The 22,466-nt window shown below is 39.3% G+C and overlaps 1 protein-coding gene across 2 annotated transcripts; it reads right to left on the bottom strand.

Annotated features, from left to right (window-relative positions):
* Nucleotides 1-208: 208 nt before the first annotated feature.
* On the bottom strand, nt 209-22,226 carry LOC137941707 (chloroplastic group IIB intron splicing facilitator CRS2, chloroplastic-like). Of its 2 annotated transcripts, none has more exons than XM_068787236.1 (9): nt 22,020-22,226; nt 18,658-18,858; nt 18,173-18,257; nt 17,939-18,006; nt 1,531-1,581; nt 1,343-1,416; nt 997-1,055; nt 816-892; nt 209-493 (listed from the first exon to the last, which is right to left on the bottom strand). In XM_068787236.1, exons 2-9 carry the CDS (start codon nt 18,853-18,855, stop codon nt 377-379), a joined length of 729 nt encoding a protein of 242 aa, XP_068643337.1. In that variant the 5' UTR covers nt 18,856-18,858; nt 22,020-22,226; the 3' UTR covers nt 209-376. The 2 variants fall into 2 exon arrangements, with proteins under 2 accessions (XP_068643337.1, XP_068643338.1); XM_068787237.1 differs by having other exon boundaries at nt 22,108-22,116.
* Nucleotides 22,227-22,466: the final 240 nt, after the last annotated feature.

The raw sequence follows: 22,466 nt of genomic DNA, 5'->3' as shown, positions 1-22,466 counted from the left end.
AAAAGTTGGTGCGCCTTTGTCAACAAAAGTTGGTTTAAAAAGTAAGAACAATGGAGTCCTTTCCCTCACTGGAGCTTTTGCCTGCAAAGCAAAAAATCCCCAACGGTCACATGGTTCCTCGATGGGTTGCCTAAGCCTGATCAACCCCGAATCATCTACAGAATATTTCTACGGAATCGAAAGTTGTTTCTTTATCGTAGCCTTTCAAACAACCGGTGATTCCCGACAAACGTTCTCCATTAAAACTACCAAAAGATCCTTTAATTAAAGGGTAATTAACATAGACAAATAAGGAGGTTCATGACATGCTATAATTCATTTCAAACAGAAAACTCGATGCCTCTGCCGGCAATGCCTACTAACTACCCTTTACGTATCAAACTTTATGAAATTTGTACTTCTGCTTAAGATTAAATCGGTTAACGTTTTCATCGAAACCTTTTAGTACCAGTGTCCTCACTGCTTCCACTCCTTGCTCGAGAGCAGTATCTATCTGTGAACAAATGAAACAAATTGTCCATGAGTTCAGTGAAATGCTGATCTTCTGAGAAATTGCAGAGACATGAGAAAACAAAAAATCAACCAAGGAAACGCTTCTGTTTGCTTGTTAATAGATCAATTGTCTAGATCTAGCTCTGATTTAGAAACTATTTTATGACATGTGAATCTCCTCGTGAGAGCTGAAACGCTTTTTTTTAGTCTCTCAGCTTCTTTCTTCCTTTCATAAAGAGCATTGACTTGTGCCAATGTCCATCGAAAATTCTCTCAAAAGAATAGATGTAGTGTTTACTTACAAAGACGAGGAATAAATTTACCTGAGCTCGTTCCTCTGAACTGAATTTCTGCAGCAGAAAAGCTTTCACATCCATAGTCCCAGGGGAGTTCCCAATGCCTATGTAAGTTGAGAGGATTCAGCCTGTGCAAATCCCTGATACCCTATAATCTTAAAGAGATAACATTCTCCAGGCAAACATTTTGTAGATGTACTTGACTAACCTATACACACGCGAGGAAAGATTCTTGAACTATCCAAATGGTCCATCACACTCTTCATTCTGAAATACATAATCATCCATGGAACAGATTATTAAAACAAACATATCAACAAGACAGGAATTTTTTTGTTAAAGCAAGAATCTACCTCTAGTACATGAAATCTAAGATCCAAAAAAACCAAAAAAAAATGAGAAGCAATCCTCACAACACTGAGGGCAAGATACAGTTCAAGAAGACAAAACGGCATCATTGGTCTTACAAAATGGTAACATTACCGTCTAAAGTCACCAGAGACCTAATCTCAAAAGAACAATTTTTTTGAAAATGTACTTGCACAGCCACATACCCATTATGATGACCATGCCCTCCTTTTGGTTTCAGCCTGATGACACCATTTGGTAAGCTCATCTCATCATAAATCTGCAAAATCCATATGTTCCAGATATAAAATGTCAACTACCGGCATGTAGAATTGATTATTATGTCAGTGTACACTCAACACAGTTTGAAGAAGGGGAATGACCAGAAACTTACCAACATAATATGACGTAACGGCACCTTATAATAAGAAGCAAGTGGTCCAACCTAAACAAGAAACATAAGGAAACTCTCATAACTATATAAACACATGATGAAAACTAAAACCTAAGTTAGCTACCAAAAAATCCCCCAAATTTTCAACCTCAACAACTCGCTGACTCCACAGTGCTCCATATGAAAGAGAAATGAAAATGTAAAAAGTAAATAGAAGCAAAGAAAATGAACAGAAAATGGAGAGGATAAAATGCACCTAGACAAGGATCAAAAGAACTACTGTAAAACAAGGTAATCTCATGAATGACTCCATTAGTGATTAAACACAAAATCTTTATGGCACATGGTTGGCTACAAGTTGCAAAGGAAGGACTAGAACTTAATTAAGACACACGTAGGCACGAAGCTCCACCAAATGACATATCAGTACGTTTAACAAATATACCTCAAACTTGAGTAAAGAGAACAATCCAAGCAGTTGACCGCTTATAAATTGAAAAGGGCGAATCAATCTGTAGACTTAAAAAGTCTATAACATTCTAGAAGTAGTAATGCAGTCAATGAAATACCATTGGACTTGAGAAGCCAAGAGACTCTAACTCAAGAGCCAAAGACTTGGGAACATATGTGAGGTCAGTATCTAGAAAGAACCCTCCACATTGGATCATCCCTGTAAAACTGCTCATAATCTAAATCAAGTGAATCACTTAGTATCCCTGCATACGCTAGGATAAAAAATGAACAGGAACATAAGCGATTTCAGCATCTTGGTCATATTCTCTTGGTCAGAAACCTTTTCACTTTGAGAAGATGTGGTATGTAAATCCAGATTTCTCTCAGCTCTTGGAGGTTTTGTGGAATGAAGTCGTGCTGATCAGCACTGCTATGGGCCTTATCTCTACCTGGATTCGCACTCAAAAAGAATTTGGTTGTCTATCATGTACCCCTTCCCGCACCAACTGGAAGATCATTGCTCAGATGTCCATTCCCTCAGCGCCCCGCCAAGTTGATATTTGGAACCCCCCCACCGGATATTACAAGTTCAACTTTGATGGCAGTGCTTTTGGGAACCCAGGTTTGGCTGGCTTTGGGGGGGGGGGGGGGGGAGGGGGCGCTACTCTAGCCCTCTTGGCGTTGCGGACTCGACCATTGCTGAGCTCTCTAGCCTCCTCTACGGGCTTCGAATCTACCAAGATCACTTTAGAGGTCCACTGAATGTGGAGGGTGACTCCAAAGTCATCATTGGCTGATGCTCCACTGCCTCCTTCCCCCCGTGGCGTCACTGGCAGCTTTTTCTTGATATTATGGATATTGTTTCCACTACCTCTTGTACTTGGTCCCACGTTCTTAGATATACCAATTCGGCTGTTAATTTATGTGCCAATTTGGGTCCTTCCCTGCAATCTCTTGTTGTTAGGGGAGGCCTCCCTTGATGTACTCTTTTGCTTTCCTTTGTAATAATATCATCATCATTTAAAAAAAAAAAATCCATAAATTCATTCTCAAGCTAAAGATTCTCAAATATATGATAGTAAGTTGGATAAAAACAACATTTGGCAGCATTCAAGAGGAAAAGCTCTTATCACAAATCCAGCAATAGTGCATACTTGAAGAAGCTCGGAAACTCTCACCATCAGAAATGGACATGAGATAAGTATTAAGCATAGCTCTTCAAGACATGGTTCACAAGGAAAGGATTTTCTGGGAGCACAAGGCTAGGTTTAGATGATTATCGCATAGAGACTCAAACAACAAATTCTTTCATTTGATGAGCTCTAATCATCTCCACAAGAAACTAGTTTCTTTTTTGGGGGTCAATGAGACCCTTAGCAGTTAGCTCAGACCCCACAGGGATCATTAACACTTTGTCCTCCTTGGTTGCAAAGCTTTATAAGGAAGACCTATGCCCCCCTCTCTCCACTTAGCCTCCCTCACCCAAGTTGAAGGTTCAAAACTTAAGTCACTAGGCTCTCTTGAAGAGATTGCTAATGTTGTTGCTTCTGTTACGGTCCCGGGTCATGGATCGAGTAACACAGCGTGGGATTTGTGAATCCAGCACTCAGAATTTACACACTTCACGTCAAGGGTCTGTGTATGAGTATTTCTTCTTAACCAGTGCTTGGCCAGGAGGAAAGATCCTCTTTTGAGGGTCCTACCGAGTTGTTGTGCTAGGTAGAAGACCCCACAGCAATGCTGACCTTGCTAGAGCAAGGTGCTCTCTTTTCTTGGTCACGGCAAAGAGGGTTTGGCCCTCTTTGTTGCTGCTCTAGCTAAGAATGCAATCCTTCTTTCTTAAATAACTTGAAACACGAGTTTTGGGATAGGTTAATACCTCTTCTTTGATGTTATGATCAGCTCCCACGTTGCACCAGGATTTGCTCAAGATTTGAGGATAAAAATCCTCACTTTGCTGCTTGGTAAGGGAGGAATTGGGCCTCTCTTGCTGTTGCTGCCGAGAGGGAGGATAGACCTCTTTGGGCTTGGAAAAGGGGCAGGAAGCTCATTTTCTTAGTAGGGATGATGGTGGATGAATTTGGGTGAAGATGGATGGCAATGGAGGGTGAAGGATAGGTTGGATTTTTGGAGTAAACCCTAAACTCGAGATCAAGAGGTGATCTCAACCTATTTAAACTAGGTTATTCTAAAATCTCAAAGTTTCCCTATTTCATTCATACCTATCCCTTAAATAGGGAGTGTTAGGGTTAGGGTTACAATAATTCCCCATAATGCCCTTACATATAAAGTAATTAGAAATAACTCCTACTTAAAACAATATAAGAAATAAATCCTACTTAAAACAATATAAGAAATAAATCCTACTCAAAGAATTATAAGAATTAAATCCTATTGAGTGAGTTGTTGTTGTCTTCTTCATTGTGTGACTCGGTGTGCTATTGAGTCCACAACATTTGCCTCCCCATGGAGAAAGAGCTTGTCCTCAAGCTCAAAAGTTGGGTAGACTTGTTTGAAGATGTCCACACGTTCCCATGTTGCAGCGTCGGGGTCAGTGTCCGTCCACTGAACGAGAATCTCCCAATGATCATTGGTCAGCCGTGCACGTAACACCGCAGCTGGGTTAAGATTAACCTCGCCATGATCAACCGGTGGTAGGAATGGAGTGGATGTAGGCTATGCTCCGGAATGCGGCTTCAAAAGAGAGACATGAAACACATCGTGAATTCTGGCTGTGTCCAGTAATTTGAGTTGATAGGCGACTGGTCCCACGCGTCGAAGAATGGGAAACGGCCCAAAAAAATCTGGGTGAGAGCTTATGACATGGAGGTCCCGCTAGAGACTGCTGACGGTAGGGCTGGAGCCGTAGCCACACATACTTTCCAACCTCAAAAGAGACCTCACGGTGGCCTCTGTCGTATACATCCTTCATCCGAGCTTGGGCACGTCGTAGCCGTTCTGTGATATTCTGTAGCAGTAGATCCCTGTCTATGAGTGCCTGATCAATCGTGTCCACGCGGGTGGACCCTAGGTTGTACGAGAGGAGGCGAGGTGGATCTCGGCCATATATAACCCGAAAAGGAGTGGATTGCAATGCAGAGTGGAACGAAGTGTTGTAACAGTATTCGGCCCACGGAAGCCATTGAACCCATTGTTGCGGACGATCCCCCACCAAGCACCGTAGATACATCTCGATGGTGCGGTTCACCACCTCAGTCTGCCCGTCTGTCTGTGGATGATAGGCGGAGGAGAACTTCAATTTCGTCCCACTCAAGCGAAACAGTTCCCGCCAAAAGGTGCTCGTGAAAACTGCATCTCTGTCACTCACAATGGATTCTGGAATGCCATGTAAGCGGACTATCTGCTCCAGGAAAGTCTGAGCAACCCGTGTTGCTGTATACGGATGAGCCATCAGTATAAAATGCCCGTACTTGGAGAATCGATCAACCACTACGAAAAGTACAGATTTGCCGGCTAACAGAGGTAGGCCTTCCACAAAATCCATTGAAATGTTGGCCCAAACTTGCGTAGGAAGGGCCAGAGGCTGGAGAAGACCGGCTGGACTCAAGTGCTCGGCTTTGTTGCGCTGGCATACCTGACAGTCGCCCACATAAGTCGCAATAGAGGGTTTCATGGCTTGCCAGTAAAAATCAGCTCGAATTCTGTGCAAGGTCTTCTGGATCCCCTCGTGTGTACTGTCGTGGTAGGCCGAGAGAATAGCTAGAATCAACTCGGACTCAGGTGGAAGGAAAATCTGATGCTTGTAATAAATAAGTGAATCCTGGATGGACCACTTCACATTCATTGTCCCTTCTGAGATCTGCTGATGCAGTTCCTGCAGTGCAGGGTTAGTAGCATGTGCTTCTCGCACCAAGTCCATAATGAGAAATCTCGGCTGGCTGATAGAATAGACCAACTGTTGATCTTCAAAACACCGTGACAAGGCATCTGCCACGTTATTTAATCTCCCCGCACGATACTCCACCGAGAAGTCAAACCCCAACAACTTACTGATCCAATGCTGCTGTGGCGACGTCGTCAAACGTTGTTCTAGTAAGAATTTAAGGCTGTAGTGATCCGTGCGTATGAGAAAAGCCCGGCCCCAGAGATAAGGCCTCCAATGTTGGACCGCTTTGGCCAACCCAATCAATTCGCGCTCATAGGCTGCCAATTTGTGATGGCGGACTGCCAACTGTCTGCTAAAATAAGCAATAGGATGGCCCAGCTGCTGTAAAACGGCCCCCATGCCAACGCCCGAAGCATCGCACTCTACCACGAACAATTCGTCGAAGTTGGGAAGTTGTAATACTAGCGCGGATGCGAGGGCAACTTTGAGTGCCACAAATGACGTGGTGGCCCCCTCATTCCAAATAAAGAAATTTTTCTTGAGTAAACTCGTCAATGGTGTTGCCACTGGCCCATAGTTCTGAATAAATTTGCAGTAGTAGCCCGCAAGCAGCAAAGTCAGGATTTTTATCCTCAAATCTTGAGCAAATCCTGGTGCAACGTGGGAGCTGATCATAGCATCAAAGAAGAGGTATTAACCTATCCCAAAACTCGTGTTTCAAGTTATTTAAGAAAGAAGGATTGCATTCTTAGCTAGAGCAGCAACAAAGAGGGCCAAACCCTCTTTGCCGTGACCAAGAAAAGAGAGCACCTTGCTCTAGCAAGGTCAGCATTGTTGTGGGGTCTTCTACCTAGCACAACAACTCGGTAGGACCCTCAAAAGAGGATCTTTCCTCCTGGCCAAGCACTGGTTAAGGAGAAATACTCATACACAGACCCTTGACGTGAAGTGAGTAAATTCTGAGTGCTGGATTCACAAATCCCACGCCGTGTCACAAGGAAAGGATTTTTTGGGAGCACAAGGCTAGGTTTAGATGATTATCGTACAGAGACTCAAACAACAAATTCTTTCATTTGATGAGCTCTAATCATCTCCACAAGAAACTGGTTTCTTTTTTAGGGGCCAATGAGACCCTTAGCAGTTAGCTCAGACCCCACAGGGATCATTAACACTTTATCCTCCTTGGTTGCAAAGCTTTATAAGGAAGACCTATGCCCCCCTCTCTCCACTTAGCCTCCCACACCCAAGCTGAAGGTTCAAAACTTAAGTCACTAGGCTCTCTTGAAGAGATTGCTAATGTTGTTGCTTCCCTCTCCTCTAGGAAAGCTCCCGGGCCTAATGGTTATGTAGCTGGTTTTATAAACAAGGACAAGACTTCCTTATTGAGGTCCCATGACATGTTCAATGACTTCTTCCAGAACAGAAGCTCTATCTTCATCATGGAAGCTTCTCTTATTGCACTTGTTGAGTGGGAAAAAATCCCACATTGAAAAGTGTTGAGAAAAGTTAATGAATTATGTTGAGCTTAGGCCTCATAAGCAGTTATTCATTTTATGATGGAACCAAACTCAACCCGATAGTGGTCCCAATTTACTCCCTAAGTTATTTGTGTGTTATACACTCTATAAGTTGAGAGCCAGGTTATTTGTGTGTTGTATGCTTCATTGGGAGTTTGCGTGCACATCTCAGGCCCACTATGTATAAGTTTGGATATGAGAGAAAGTGTTATGTAAAAAAAGTCCCATATTTGAAAGTGATAAGTAAAATTAATGGGTAATAAAATTAAGCAATAGGCCTCTTAAGTGGCTAATCATTTTGGGATGGAAATGGGCTCAACCCAACAACACTTACAAAAGAAGGATGGTGCCGATCTCCCAGGTAGCATTCCACTACTTAGTCTAATTTCCAACATATGTAAGTTTATTACCAATGTTTTTGCCATTAGATTAAGCAAGGTACTCTCCAAAAAAAAAAAAGTAAAAACCAAAATGCATTCTTGAAGGGGAGGGGAATCCTAGACGCAACCTTCTCAGCTCATGAGCTTCCCACACCTTCCACAAAAGTGGACTCCCTGAATTTATTCTTACACTGGAAATGGAAAAGGCATTTAATAAAGTTAGTTTCTCTTTGCTTGACCATGTCCTTTTTAATATGGGCTTCGAGGAGCATTGAAGAATGTAGATTCTCTCATCTGCTTCATTCTCCTTGCTCTTCAATGACACCACTCATTGCAAGCTCAAGAACTCAAGGAGCCTGAGTTGGGGAGACCCCCTATCCCCTCTTCTATTCATCTTTAGTTTGTTCGTTTGTCTTTTTTTTTTTTTTTTTTTTTTTTTGGAAACCGCCTATCCCCTCTTCTATTCATCTTTAGTTTGTTCATTCGTCTTTTTTTTTTTTTTTTTGGAAATGGTCCTCTCTTTTAGAGTGGCTAAGTAGAACAATTGGCTATATCACCCCTGCCAAATTGTTGGCTAGGGCCCCATTACTCAATTAGCTAAGGATAAAATATGATTCTTGTAGAGGGATTTTGATCAAAACACAAGCATTAGAGCTTATCTAAGGTCAATGAGCAAATTGGACAAAATCCTCATTATTTGTCACAAATATTGACCAGCCTAACACCTCCTACTTTGCAAAATTTCCTTGTGTAAATTAGGCACCACTGACATACTTGGGCCACACCCTTTTCATAGGTTGTCCCACAAGGCTCTTTGGAACCCTATTGACCAAAGATTTGGGAAGCAACTTGGAAATTGGCACAGAATTTTCTCTCATTAACTGGTTGTTCAACTTTGATTGGATCTACATTTCTTTGGCTTTCATCCACCGCTTAGCATCCGTAACTAACATAATACATTGGGAGAAAATTCCTATGGAGGGGGGCTTCAAATGATTTCAAACATCACTTAGCCAATTAGAAAACTGTTTGCAAGCCTTTGACCGCAAGGTGCCCTAGCTATTAAGCAAATCAGAAATATGAGTTTGCCTCACCCATCAAAAGTGGTTGTTGAAATTGTTAGGAATTTGACACCCTAATTCAATACTATCGAGAGCAATAATAATCGCAGAAGAAGAAATAATCAAGCACGAACACATAATATTTATACATGTTCGGCTCAAGGTGAGCCTACGTATTGTTCTTCCGCCACTGCAATAATTCACTATGATGAAGAAGAAGTTTACAAGAGAAATCGCACACACTCAAACTCTCTGTGTTTTTCTCTAAGCTCTCTCTCACGCAACTCATGATCATCCATCACCCTAATAACAGCACCTCCAAATGCTAGGAGAAAACTAGGGCAACCGAAATGCAAGTGTGAAATCCCCAAACTACCCTTAATGAAACAACAATCAATATATCGTGGACCTTTCGGGGGCACCACCCCCGATCCTCTGGAAGAGGGCCACGGTGACCTTACCGTGTTCTGACTCTGCGTAAGGCATTAATTAGACTCCACAACTTAACAGAAATTTGATTTTGAAATAGATATTTTTTAGGGGGGAAAGACGTTGTTTGTGGAAAAAGTATTCTACAAAAAAATCGTTATATTTGCATAACAGTAGTGTGAGAGAGATTACGGTTTAAAAACCGTTACTTGCATAACAGTAGCGTGGCAGAGATTAGGGTTAAAAACCCTTCTCCCCTATTATAACTTAATCATTAGTAAAAATTACAATAATGTCTTTGCTCCTCTTAAAGCAGTTTTTTTGCAAAAAACACTTTCCTAGAAAATTTAAAAACCACATAAATTAAAAAATATAACTTATAACACTCACCCTCAAGCTGAAGCACGTAGCTTCAACTTCTTGCAATAATGTCTCTCATTGTTTCCCATTCTAAGCATAAGAAAAAAATACGCAAAATTGGTCTTCAAATTTTCGAGCTTGTCGTTGCTATGTGATTTTGACTTATATGCGGTTTCGCTTCTTGAGCTTAAGCTTGTAGGACTTGGACTAAGTTTCATCAGCACCAATACAGTTATCACTTACAGGCAGCAAAAAATCACCCACTTAAGGGCAGCAAAAAACTAACAGCATAAGCACAATACAAAACTACCCACCTAAGGGCAGCAGAAAACCACCCAATTTTAAGGGTAGCAACAAAGTCACTTCATCCACCCAATCACTGATGAGCGCACTCTCAAAGTTTGAGACTTCCCAATCACTAGAGAGTTCTCTCTCATAGTTTCAGATGGAATGACAGACAAGTCAAAGGGATATCCACAAATTCAGCAGCCGCATGCGCTTGCTAAAAACGGAGCTACCCTGCAATCCATGGTTGTCAGGGACATGCTCTCCTCTTTGTAATTTCTGTAATTCTCTTGTTTATATATATATACACATCCTTTTCAAAAAAAAAAAAAACATGTCAAAGGGACATGAAATATATTTAATCCAAGGTGCATAAAAATAAAAGACATCAACTGTAGAACCACTGAAAATAATCACAAAAACTAACAAGAAAAATTAACCACGAAAACTACTAGAACATTGAACATAAAATTGACCAAGAAAATAGATCACCAAAATTCACAAAGACACCTCAGCATCAGAAGAGAGAAACCTCAGAAATTTCATCACCTGAAAAATTACCCACACCTTGGGGCAGATCAAAGTGGTGTTAGAGAATAAGATATTTCTCCGGAATCTCAATGGATCAAGAGGTTGGGGATTTATTAAAGATTATGTGGAGACAATGTGTCTGATGCTGAAAAGCCATAAGGAGAAAAGTACTGATAGCTTGCAAAGAAGTCGGATGACTATGTGAAACAAGACATAGAGGGACGATAGCTTGGCTACTTGCCTGGGCAGAGGATGTGGTCAGCAGTGGAGGACAGACCAGTGGAAAGCACGATGAGAATTGGCTTCTTTTTCACCTCAGAGCATGAAACATACACACAGGAGTTGCAGCAGAAGGCAGCTTCTCTTTGCCATTCCATCCAACCTCTAGGTCTCAGGATCCCACGATTGACAAATGCTCCAAGACATTTCTCCGAGTATGGCAAACTTGTGGACTGCACCATTGTCATAGGCGACAAGAACTGTTTTCTGCAGTTATAGCCAGGAATGCTAAGATGGGTCACTGACAGGTGTTGTCGTCATGCTCTGTGATGTCGTTGGTTACAATTAGTCCAGAACCACAAGCATCGGTCAGTTTTGAAAGGCAGCACGAGCCACAACATGCACAAGGAATTCTCTGTCTACAGACTCGAGGGTCTTGTATATTCCCACCAGTCCTGCCGTGAAGTTTTTGCAGTCTGCACCAATAATTCCGGCTAGAATTTGAACCTAAGGAGGGCCTTAACAGCCGATGAAGCTTCTAAAACTCAGAGACTTCTTTCCATCCTTGATGACACAATAATTTGGAAGTGTGACCCATCAGGATCTTATACTATGGTGTCCCAATACTCCCATAATTGTGGCTAAAATCTTGACAATGATCCTATTATGGGAACACCGTGGCGCCTTAAAATTTCCGCCCAAAGTACTTCACTTCCTATAGTGCACCTTGAAAGATAAAATCCTGCTCACAAATCAGCCACATAAGAGTGGTAAATTTCTTGAAGATCAAAATTGTAAATTTTGTGCTTCACATCCCAGATCTTTAAGCCATCTTTCCATGCAATGTAATTCTACCAATCAGCATTGGTCAACATTCATGTCAAAGTTTGGTCTTCATTTTTATTCTCCTCACCTTCCCCCCTCCTTTCTTTCTTGCAAGCATTGTTTCTCGTCTAATACTCCATGAGGTATGACCAAGGAAACAGTATCAAATCTTAAATTTGCTGCCATTATTAGGAATCTCTGGAAAGAGGGGAATTGGAGAATTTTAGAAATAAACATAGGACACTGCAAGGAATCATTGAAAAGGCCATTTCTTGTGTCCTCTTTTGGGCCAGCAATCTTCAAGACATCTCCCATCTTGAAGCATCATTAATCTTGTATCCTCAGCACCACCCTAAGAGGGTTGATTGAATCTCAATGTTGATGGGGCCTTAAGGTGAAACAGGTGCCTCTCATTGTTAAGGGAAACTTGGATGTGGTTATAACTTGGGCTTGGGGGGAAAACCCCACTGCTTATGTATTTTGATGAGATTGAGAACATCTGAAAATTGCTCACCATCCATATCCGCGAGAGCCAAATAGTTTGGCAGACAGCCATGCAAGGGAAGGAACCTCCCGTCAACAACTTGCATTCAGTAATACCTTTCCCTTGAGAATTTCTTATTGTATCTTTGTTTTCTTTTCCTTTGTAGCATTGTATTGTATCATTTTGTACTCGTTGCTCTCCTTTGAGCCTCTAATTGAATACTTCTCATTGCTTTCAAAAATGTAAAGCGAGGTTTCAAAAAATAAAAAACTATTAGAAAATACATTCAGGGGTATTTTGGTCATTTTACTACTTCAGTGGTTAATTTTCTTTATGAAATCTTATTATGCATGTTAAATTATATCAGTGGTTAAATTTTCATGTACACAGGATGTGTAGTTAGGGAGATATAAGGAGATTAAGGCTTAGTAAGTGTATAGGGGCAAATTTGTAATTTGTACCTCAAAACACTTATGTAAGAAGTCTGGAAATTCGTGCACAGTTCCCAATGAAGCCTTCCAGCCTCTTCAAAGAGTTCTTTTTCTCGTTTCTCCTTTTTCCTCTCAATTTTCTCCTCTTCCTTCACCCAAATCTTGATTTTTACATGGTATTAGAATAGTAGATCATTGTTGGGAGCATTCTATTACAGATTATTGCCATTTTTTAAGAGGACCTGCTAGAATGAGAAAAACTACAGGTTTTTTATGCTGGTGCATCAAAGTTAAGTTTTTTTCTTTTTTTCTCTGCCATAACCTTAGGGTTACAAGTCTTTATGAATCATTAAGGATTCTCTACACTTTGATTGCCCTTATTGGATTTTTTGAGATCTATGTCACCCAACCCAATGTTGGATGCCTGTCTCATCACCCAATTGATGATGTCAGCCCTAATTGTTACTACTTTTGCATGATATAGGTTGAAATATCTGTGAATTGATGGTTATTGGATTGTTGAAGTGCGTATATCCTATTTTTGTGTCCTAACCCTAATTTTGTGAGTGGGGCCCACTTTGGTGATAAATCTGAAAAATTGTCTGGAAACTTAAATTGGTTATTTTGTGATCATATAAGTATTATGGCTGAGACAGGAGAAGTTTATATCCTGTCTAGAGAAAATTCTAGGTTTTGATAGAAAGGATACGATGTTTTGATAGAAGTTGATAGGACCTAATTATCTTAATTGGGCTAAGTCTGTCAAAATGTATCTTAAGGGTAGAAAGAAGTTGAAGTTTATCCGAGATGATCCCCCAATGCCTCCAGATGATGATTGGGAGGTAAAGGACAGTCAGGGATACTCTTAGAAATCAGGTGATGAATTGTGAGACAGCAAAGGCTATATGGCTGTCTCTAGAATCTTTATATGCACAACAGAGTAATCTTTCTCGAGTTTATGAGCTGTATACAAACTTTTTTTGGGTAGAAAAGAGGAAATCGAACTATTACAGAATTTTATAGTGCATTCCTTGGCATATGGCAGGAGATAAAAGTATAACATCCGTTTACTACGGATGAGAATGAGTTGAGAAAACAGTAAAATCAACTGCTTGTTGCAAAAAAATTGGATGGCTTAGGTGCTGAATTAGATGCTATTAAAGCCCTAGTGTTAGTTTCAAATGAAATTCCTACTCTCTCTACCACTTTTAATCGGATTATGAGGACTAAGAAAACTATTGTACCTGGAACAGGTACAGGTAAGATAATGGAAGTCACTACTCTTAATGCTTCCAACACTATATCAGCCCCTATAGATTCCTCCAGAGGTAGAGGTAGAGGTAGAGGTAGAGGCCGAGGTATAGAAGGCCCAAGCAAAGGTAGAGGATGTGGTGATGGTAAATTAGAAAGGAACTATATTCATTGTGGCAGAAATAATCATTATTCTAACAGATGTTGGGTTAAGTTTGGGAAGCTTGCATGGGCTAATTCTACAACTCCTGATAGTGAAAGTGGGAATTTAGATTTTTCTATGTCGATTATACCGGGTACTCCAAATGAGATGCAACAATTGATACAGCAACAACAACAAATTGCTCAGCACATGGCCTAGATCTATGTTGCCTCGACCTCAGCATTTGTAACTCATGCTTCCATCCTAGATCCTAGTTCCACCAGTATTGATTCAAGTACGGTAGTTTATCATATTCACTCATCACCGTCCTGGGTTCTTAACTCAGGAGCCTCCAGACACATGTCAGGTATGTTGTCATTGTTTTCCGATTTAAAAGAGTCTTTGTGTGTCCAACATGTTAATCTTGCAGATGATTTTACCTCTCTATTTAAGGAGTAGGCAATGTTACTCATGCTTCCTTTTTGTCTCCTCAGTCAATGCTTTTTTGTTTCCAAGTTTCCTCTAAAGTTGTCGGTTAGTCAACTAGCCAAGTCAATGAGTTGTTCTCTCACATTTTATCCTACTCATTGTGTTTTTCAGGATCTTGCGACAAGGAAGATGATTGGTTCCGCTAGTGAGAGAGATGGGTTATATTACCTAGAGAACCATCGACAAAATAGTATTCAAGTGTTACATACCACACATTCTCCTCTACAATGGCACTTGCGGCTAAGTCATCCGTTTGCAACAAAACTGACTCAAGTCTTTCCAGACTTTCTTTCAAGTTCTTCTTTCCAGTGCGAGTCGTGTCAACTGGGCAAGCATCACAGAAGTTCGTTTCCAATCTCGTCTCATAAAACCAGCCATCTATTTGAGATTGTACACTCAGACATTTGGGATCCTTGTCCCGTGACTAGTCAGTTTGATCATAGATATTTTATTTCCTTTATTGATGATTTTAGGATGTATACTTGGATTTACCTTCTTAAGGAAAAATCTAAGACCTTTGATGTATTCAAACTTTTCTTCAATAAAATAAAATTTTAATTTGTTGTTTCGCTTCATATCTTGCATACTAATAATGGCCTCAAGTTCATGAGTCATAAATTTTGGGTCTTTTGTCAAGAACCGGGAATTATTCATCAAATATCATGTATTTTTACCCCTCGGCAAAATGGCGCAGTTGAACGTAAGAATCCCCATTTACTGGAGGTAGCTAGGACAATGATGATACATATGCATGTGCCCAAGTCTTATTGGGGTGATGTTGTTTTTACAACTTGCTTCTTGGTTAATAGAATGCCTTCGTCTATGTTAGAAGGAAAAATTCTTATGCAAGTTCTTTTGCCGTCCGTGCCATTATTTTCTATTTCCCCCCACATGTTTGGTTGTGTCAGTTTTGCTCATGTATTTAGGTCTTCCAAGGATAAGTTGTCTCCCCGAGCAGTTAAGTGTGCATTTTGGAGGTACTCTCGCACACAGAAGGGGTACAAATGTTTTTGCTTGTGCACTAGAAAAATATTTGTATCCGTTGATGTTACTTTCTTTGAGGATGTACAGTTCTTTTCCTCTGTCTTTACCTTCTGATCCTGTTGTCTGACTTGAACCAGCACCAATTATCAATGTACCAGTTGATGTGCCCATTGGACCGTCACCAGCTATCACTATCGAGAAACCATTACAGGTATATAAACGCTAGAAAGAAGTATCACCACCGACTCTCTCACCAAACCATGACTCTACTTTGTCTCAAGATCCTGAAGGTAATGATCTATCTTCTGGAAGGGTATCAGGCTAGGTATAGGTACGTAGTATCCGTTATCTCAGTTTGTGTCTTTTTGTTCCTTATCTGACTCCTCTAAAAATTTTGCTTTGTCCATTTCTACCTGCACTATCCCTTCTACAGTGCAGGAAGCTTTCTCGTCACCTCATTGGAAGCAAGCTAAGGATGTTGAAATGAATGCTTTGATAGATCGGGACACTTGGCAACTGTGTAATCTACCATCTGGGGCCAAAGTTGGTGGCTACCGCTGGGTTTATACTATCAAGTATAATGAAGATTGTTCTATTGAGCGGTATAAAACTCGGTTGGTAGTAAAGGGGTAACTCAAACCTTTGATAATGATGTGTTTGAAACCTTTTTGTTTGTTGCTCATTTGTCATTTGTTCATATTTTGCTCTCAGTTGTAGTGAATCAAGGGTGGTCCTTACATCAACTAGACATTAAAAACGGCTTCTTATATGGTGATATGGAAGAAGAGGTATATATGGAGAAACCTCCAAGAAATGTTGCTCAAGGGGAGACATAGAAAGTATGCATAATGCAATTTACGGGCTGAAGCGGAGTCCACATGCTTAGTTTGAAAATTTCAACCAGGTTGTGGTATCTATAGGGTTCTCAAGGAGTCATTGTGATCACTCCTTGTTTGTGATGAAGATGTCCTCTAGAATTGTGGTGTTTTTGGTTTATGTAGATGACAGTATATTATCTGGGAGTGATATTTCTGGTAGGATACCAAGTCTCGTTTGTGTACACATTTTCAAACTAAAGACTTATGATCGTCGAAATACTTTTTGGCAATGAAGTGGCAAAAAGTAAAAAAGGTGTTGTGATGACACAATGTAACTATGTGACAGATATGCATCAAGAGTATGGTTTGTTGAGAGCCAAGCCAGCTGATACCCCAATGGAAGTGGAAAATGATCTCCATGATGAGCAGAGTGATGAATTAAATGACAAAACACAATGTCAAAGGTTAGTGGAAAAGTTAATTTATACACCTATTACTAGACCTGACATTTCTTTTGCAGTAAGTATAGTGAGCCAATTTATGGAAAATCCTCGAAAAGTACACTTAGAAACTACACAGAATTTTGAGGTATTTCAAATAAGCACTAGGAAAAGGTCTTTTCTTTAGACCTAACAATTATATGAAGATAGAGGTTCTCTTTGATGCATACTATGCAGGGTCCAAACTGAACAAAAAGTCAACCTCTAGATATTGTGTCTTCCTATGAGAAAATTTGGTTTGTTAGAGAAGTAAAAAGCAGAATGTTGTAGCCCAGTCTAGTGCAGAAGCTGAATACGGGTGATGGCTCACACAGTGAGCGAGTTGATGTGGGTTAGGTTAGTCTCACAAGAGTTGGGTTTCAACCAAAATGAGTCGATGAGCATGTTTTGTTATAATCAAGTTGCGATCTTTATTGCAAGTAACCCAGCTTTCCATGAGAGGACTAAACATATAGAAGTGGATTGCCACTTCATTCGAGATTCGGTGAGGAAAAATGAGGTAGTAACTCTGTTTGTTCGGTCTGGAGATCAATTGAGAGATGTCTTCACCAAGGCCCTTGACAAGCAAGAATTTATATCATTCTACAACAAACTGGGACTCCTGGATTTACATGCTCTAGCTTGAGGGGGAGTGTTAGAAAATATATCCAAGGGTATTTTGGCCATTTTACCCCTTAGTATTTTGTTCATTTTACCATTTCAATGGTTAATTTTCTTTATCTAATCTTATTTTGTACGTTAAATTATATCAGTGGTTAAATTTTCATGTACGTAAGATATGTAATTAGGGAGATATAAGGAGATTTAGGTTTATTAAGTGTATAGGGGCATTTTTGTAATTTGTAACTCAAAATAGTTATTTAATAAGTGTGGGAATTCGTGCAAAGTTCCCAACAAAACCTTTTAGGCTCTTCAAAAAGTTCTACTCCTCTTTTCTCTCAATTTTCCCCTCTTCCATCACCCAAATCACGATTTGCACAGAAACAAAGTGAAGTCAGCATCTATAAAGGAAGCCCTCCACATTGGATCATCTTTCTCTGGACATATCCTAAACACCGAACCACTATGTGGCTTGTGCATGAACCCTGTATAAACTAGGAGGACTACAAAAGTTCAATTGAAACCTTAAAAACCATAATTCCCTACCTCACTCATTCACAACTGATTTAGAGGTAAAAACTTCGAGTGAAGATTTAATAAACTTATTAAGACTAAATTAATAGCTGCATTGGCATAAATAAATAACGGTATACCATATTAAAAAATATTCACAACATAAATTCTTTTAAATACTTAAAAGTGGGTCATGTCTTGAGGTCAAGTCTCACTATGGTGGCGTATCTAACCAATTCAAAAAGATGAGCCTAAATGCTTTTAAAGAAAAGGGTCAAAAACAGCGTACTGCCTCTCCACTGAAGTTCATATAAGCCTGAGATTTTTCCAGCAATATAGGCACCCGGCCGATGGAACCTGAATCAATTACAAATAACTGCTGAGAATCTAGTCACTAGAATATAAAAACATAAAAGGGCGACAGACTTAAGTGGCTCAATAAAAGTTGCAGAGCATCTCACTTGGCCCACAAATGTAAAGACAACGTCCCATGGATCATAACCAGACAAGGGCTCTGGGGTACCTATTCCAATTAAGGCTTTTGACTGAATTGTGTTTAATGAAATGCCTTCTGATTGAGAAATCTGATCAATCATTTCAAATCCCACCTGTCGAAGAAGTTTGATAAATTAATGAGAGCAAGTGCCCAATCATCAAGGTAAGCATGAGCTGTGACAATAAATAGCTGGTCAATAACCATTCATGCAATGCCTTAAGATCTGAATGGAACAAGCCCATTGACTAGTGTTGAACCAGACCAGGGCCTTGCGGCTGTTGTTGTCTGAACCAGTTGCACCAGACTGAGACAATAGTCAGTTCAGTTTACTCATAACCAAAGGTTTTGGACAAGTCAAACACAAATAAAACAGCCAAGCACAGTGATCAACCAAAACCGGCTCAACCAGGCCTAGATTAATACCCCATCAAAATAACTGCAGGAATTGTCATAAAACAAACCCAAGAGAGAAACTATATCAAACTTCAATAAGTATCTAATATGATATTTACATTGTGCCTTGTTCCATAATATTTGTTTCCTGGGTTTCCCAACCCAACAATCAGCCATGGAGTATACTCCACTTTATCTCCATCACAATTGTGCAATGAGGCAGATATTCGATGCTTGATAAAAAGTAGAGGCCTCTTAACAACTGGGCTGTTACGAAAGGATATATAAGTGCCTGGAACAGAAACAGTGTGCAACATGACCTGAAAAGAGAGAACTTCATCACTGAAATACAGTCCAATTGTCCCAAAGAAATGCTGCTTTAAAAATGGATGTCACATGAGTATCTTCACCCATCACAGTTCTCTTTCCAAAGAGATGTGCCAAAAATGCAACATTGTGAAGATAAAAAAATAAAATGAAAATAAAAGCAGTTGAAAACACAATCAGAATATGTCAATCTTTGAATATGTGAACTGATGTAATAAAATGAAAAATAAAAAATAAAAATATAAAAAAAGAAAAGCAAGTACTAGGGACAGTTAAGGATTACATTTGCACAAAAATAGACAAAAACATAGAATCATTTGAAATTGCTTGAAATTTTCCAAGAGAAACAATTACTGCAGTAGGTGAAAGCTTTCATCACTGTGGTTGACAGAGCTAGAAGATATAGACAACAGAAAACTGTGGATGAGACAGATGTGACCAAGGCAACCTAACAGAAAAAAATAGTAAATGATAGGGCGAAAAAAGATGGATTTATTGGTATCAAACTAGTTAAGGTTTTGATGATAACGATCGCTGAATAACCTCATCAAGAGGTTCTTTTCAGTTGTTGAAATTTTCAGAATTGCAATTTTTACAAGTGATATACAGAAACACAATTTCATCAGTAAAGTTAGAAAGCTAATTCACAAACCAGGACTAAAAAGATTAAATATGAATCAAACAATAAACTGATAGAAAGTCAAATGAACTGTATCTACTAGAGTTTCTCAAGAGTCGCATAGCTTCTGAAAGTATCACGTAATTGATGTGGACCATGATCACATCAGTGCCTACAATTAATAAGGTATAAGACAGGTCCCCATGTTAGTTGTCTGGGCCAGCATGGAATGAGTGACTCACAGATACAATTTATGGAGATTCATATATCATTGTGTAGGTATTTTTGTATTCCTGTTATGTCAAAATAAACTGACATCAAAGTATGAAAGCAATTTAAGTAAAGATTGAATAGGCAAGTAGGCATTTTTCCAATGCTTAAGGGGTATATAGGTAATTGATCATTTCAGAAAACGCTAAAAATTGGCTACTCAATCCATCTTACACAGCATTAGGATTCATACTCAAAGACTTCAAAGAATACAGGGGAAAAAAAGAGAAGCAAAATATTTTCTGGTTGAAAGAGTAATAGATCATGCAAATGAAGGGAAGGATGATATGTCAAAGTTAGGAACATGTCACAGATAAAAAACAGTTCATGAGCAGGGGCATAGCTACCTTGGTGGCTAAGGGGGCCATGGCCGCCCCCCACGATTTTAAAATCTTCTCTATAGATTACCTAACTTTAAAATTCTGGCCTCCCCAACTTATCTGTAACTAAGAGTTCCGATGTGGAACTAAAGCAGAAACCAGCTAAAAAGGATTTGGGAATAAAGGCAATAAAAAGTAGTTGGAAACCTTAAAACTTAAGACATTTAAGAGAGAAAGAGGTAAGGAAGTATGCATTGATTTATTTCATCACAGAAGTCACCAATAGTCTCATTAGCAAAGATTGAAGAAGCAATCCCACATAGAATTAGTTTAACAAAAGAAGATCATATGAGCCTATGGCAGTCTTGGATTTAAGGTTTTATGCCAGTTCACATAATTTTGGACAAGATATGACCCCTGATTTCATTGTGTTTTTTTCTTATTAAAATTAGTAAAATTATCTACTATTTAAAATTTTCCATTGCTTTCATTTTGGGTAGATTTGGTGTGTGAAACAATTCTGGATATCTTCATAATGTTTTTTTTTTCCTCTTTGACACAATTTTTATTATAGTTTTGTAATATGATAGAATAAAAAAATAATGTAATATATAAAAAATAATGTGAAATTTTTATGGTGCAACATAGTCTTCTTAGCACTAAAATTCTAGTTATGCCCCTGTTCATGAGTGAGAGAAGGGGGGGAACCGGATTTAGTTGAGAAGATAAAACACAGTTTCCCCAGATGGAAAAATAACATTTCAAAACATAACTCAGATATTAAACTAATGAAATGGCCAGGTGATATCCGAAAGCCATCTTTAGTACATGCATACATATACACATCTGTATGGGCGTGTCTGTGTATGCATGTATGATGTGGGTGCATGTGTACATAAATAGAAATAGATACACATGCATTGAAACTACAACTCAAACACTGGCATCCATTGATCAGAAAAAGTCTGAAGTTTAAATATAGTAAATCTCTAAATACCTAAATCAAGCCAGTGGATGGGCAGGTCAACAGTCGGATTGCTGCCAAGCACGAAGTTTGTTTTTTAACTCGAATGTAAAAATCCAATCATCACTTGATGATTCTAACAATGCTAACATGAACATTGAAATAAGTAGTACCTATTGTTCCTAGTTCAATTTTAAAAAAAAAAGGAATAAATCAAGAATGCAGACAAAAATTACAAGCCTGATTTGGGTATATTTCTTTCTGAAATTTGGTTACTTCATGGTCACGATACTCTTCTTTTCCGATCCAATACTAATGTGATAAACAACATTTCTGACATATCAGAATACCTACTAGATCCATACTAAAATGAGGCAGATAGGGTCGGTGCTATTTTTGGGCATTGTTGGCGTTTCTATGCTGATAGTTCATTTTTCCTTGAAATACCTGCAAATAATCAATTGAATAGCATACACTGGCTTTAAATCATAGTATGACAGCAAGCATTTCGTGGAATTTTTGTCAGAACCAAGACGTCTGGAAAAACAAAGCATCCATAAGCTGAAAGTATTTTATACAATACTATGGCCTAAATCTGATATGGCATACCATGCCCATCAGCCTCGGTTCACAGAAGAAACACGTGCCATCTTCTGAATACTATTACTGTAAAAAGTTTACCCGATTCTTCTTGTTCACAGAAGTTTTATTTCTAGATTTTCGAAAGACGAAGTAGTTCTAACAGAAAGTTCACTCGTTAGTGTTTCCCAGCGAACAGGAGGAGATCAGCTCAAGAGTTCCTACAATACTTCTGGTGAAAATTCGCTGACACGAGATATCCATTAGAAATGCAGTTCACAAAATGTAAAGTGATGGCAGAAGAACAATCGTATCCAAAACGCGGGCCAAGTGAAACAGAGGCGCGAGTTATTAGGACCAGAATGCAAAGAAGAAGAATGTCGTAAGTATTAAAACGCTTGCCTCCGCTCGGATCCGCTGATTTCTTCAGTCGGATTGAACTACTCCGCGGGTAAATTCCAGAAGATGTAAGACTGAATTTCCTCTTTACCTCATCGCTCCTACCCCTTCATGAAGCCTGCTCATCTTACTACGCGCTCAGCAGTGTTTTTTTTTTGTTTTTTTTTGTTTTTCAACTGCTTTTCAACTGCTTCAGCTCAAGGCTAAAAGAAAAACCTTATCTTCCGGAGCTGTCAAAGCTGGGTATTATCAGATACTCTTATTACCAAGTATTACGTATCTTGCGGATAAAAAGATTATGGATTGGGGACATAAGTTAATAATAAATTGATTTCAATTTTCCTTTTTATATTATATTAAAAATATCACTAAGTAAATTATTTAAAAAATATATATTTCTAAGGTTACAAAAGCTGGATACAATCAAAATTTGAATAAGTATATAAATAT

The sequence above is a fragment of the Aristolochia californica genome, unplaced genomic scaffold, assembly GCF_029961685.1.
Source record: "Aristolochia californica isolate CCGP_79_NKW_82.1479 unplaced genomic scaffold, dmAriCali1.0.hap1 SCAF_9, whole genome shotgun sequence".
Taxonomy (NCBI): Eukaryota; Viridiplantae; Streptophyta; class Magnoliopsida; order Piperales; family Aristolochiaceae; genus Aristolochia; species Aristolochia californica.
The sequence above is the reverse complement of the archived record's forward strand: the minus strand, read 5'-3'. Positions and strand labels throughout refer to the sequence as shown.

Bases quoted from the DNA above. Each gene is read 5' to 3' on its own strand.
- LOC137941707 (XM_068787236.1), bottom strand. From the start codon at position 18,855: ATGTTGCACACTGTTTCTGTTCCAGGCACTTATATATCCTTTCGTAAC. The intron at 18,007-18,172 runs GTACCCCAGAGC...TAATTGATTCAG, and splicing joins AAAAGCCTTAATTGGAATAG to GTTCCATCGGCCGGGTGCCT. The intron at 494-815 runs GTAAATTTATTC...ATTTGTTCACAG, and splicing joins GTTCAGAGGAACGAGCTCAG to ATAGATACTGCTCTCGAGCA.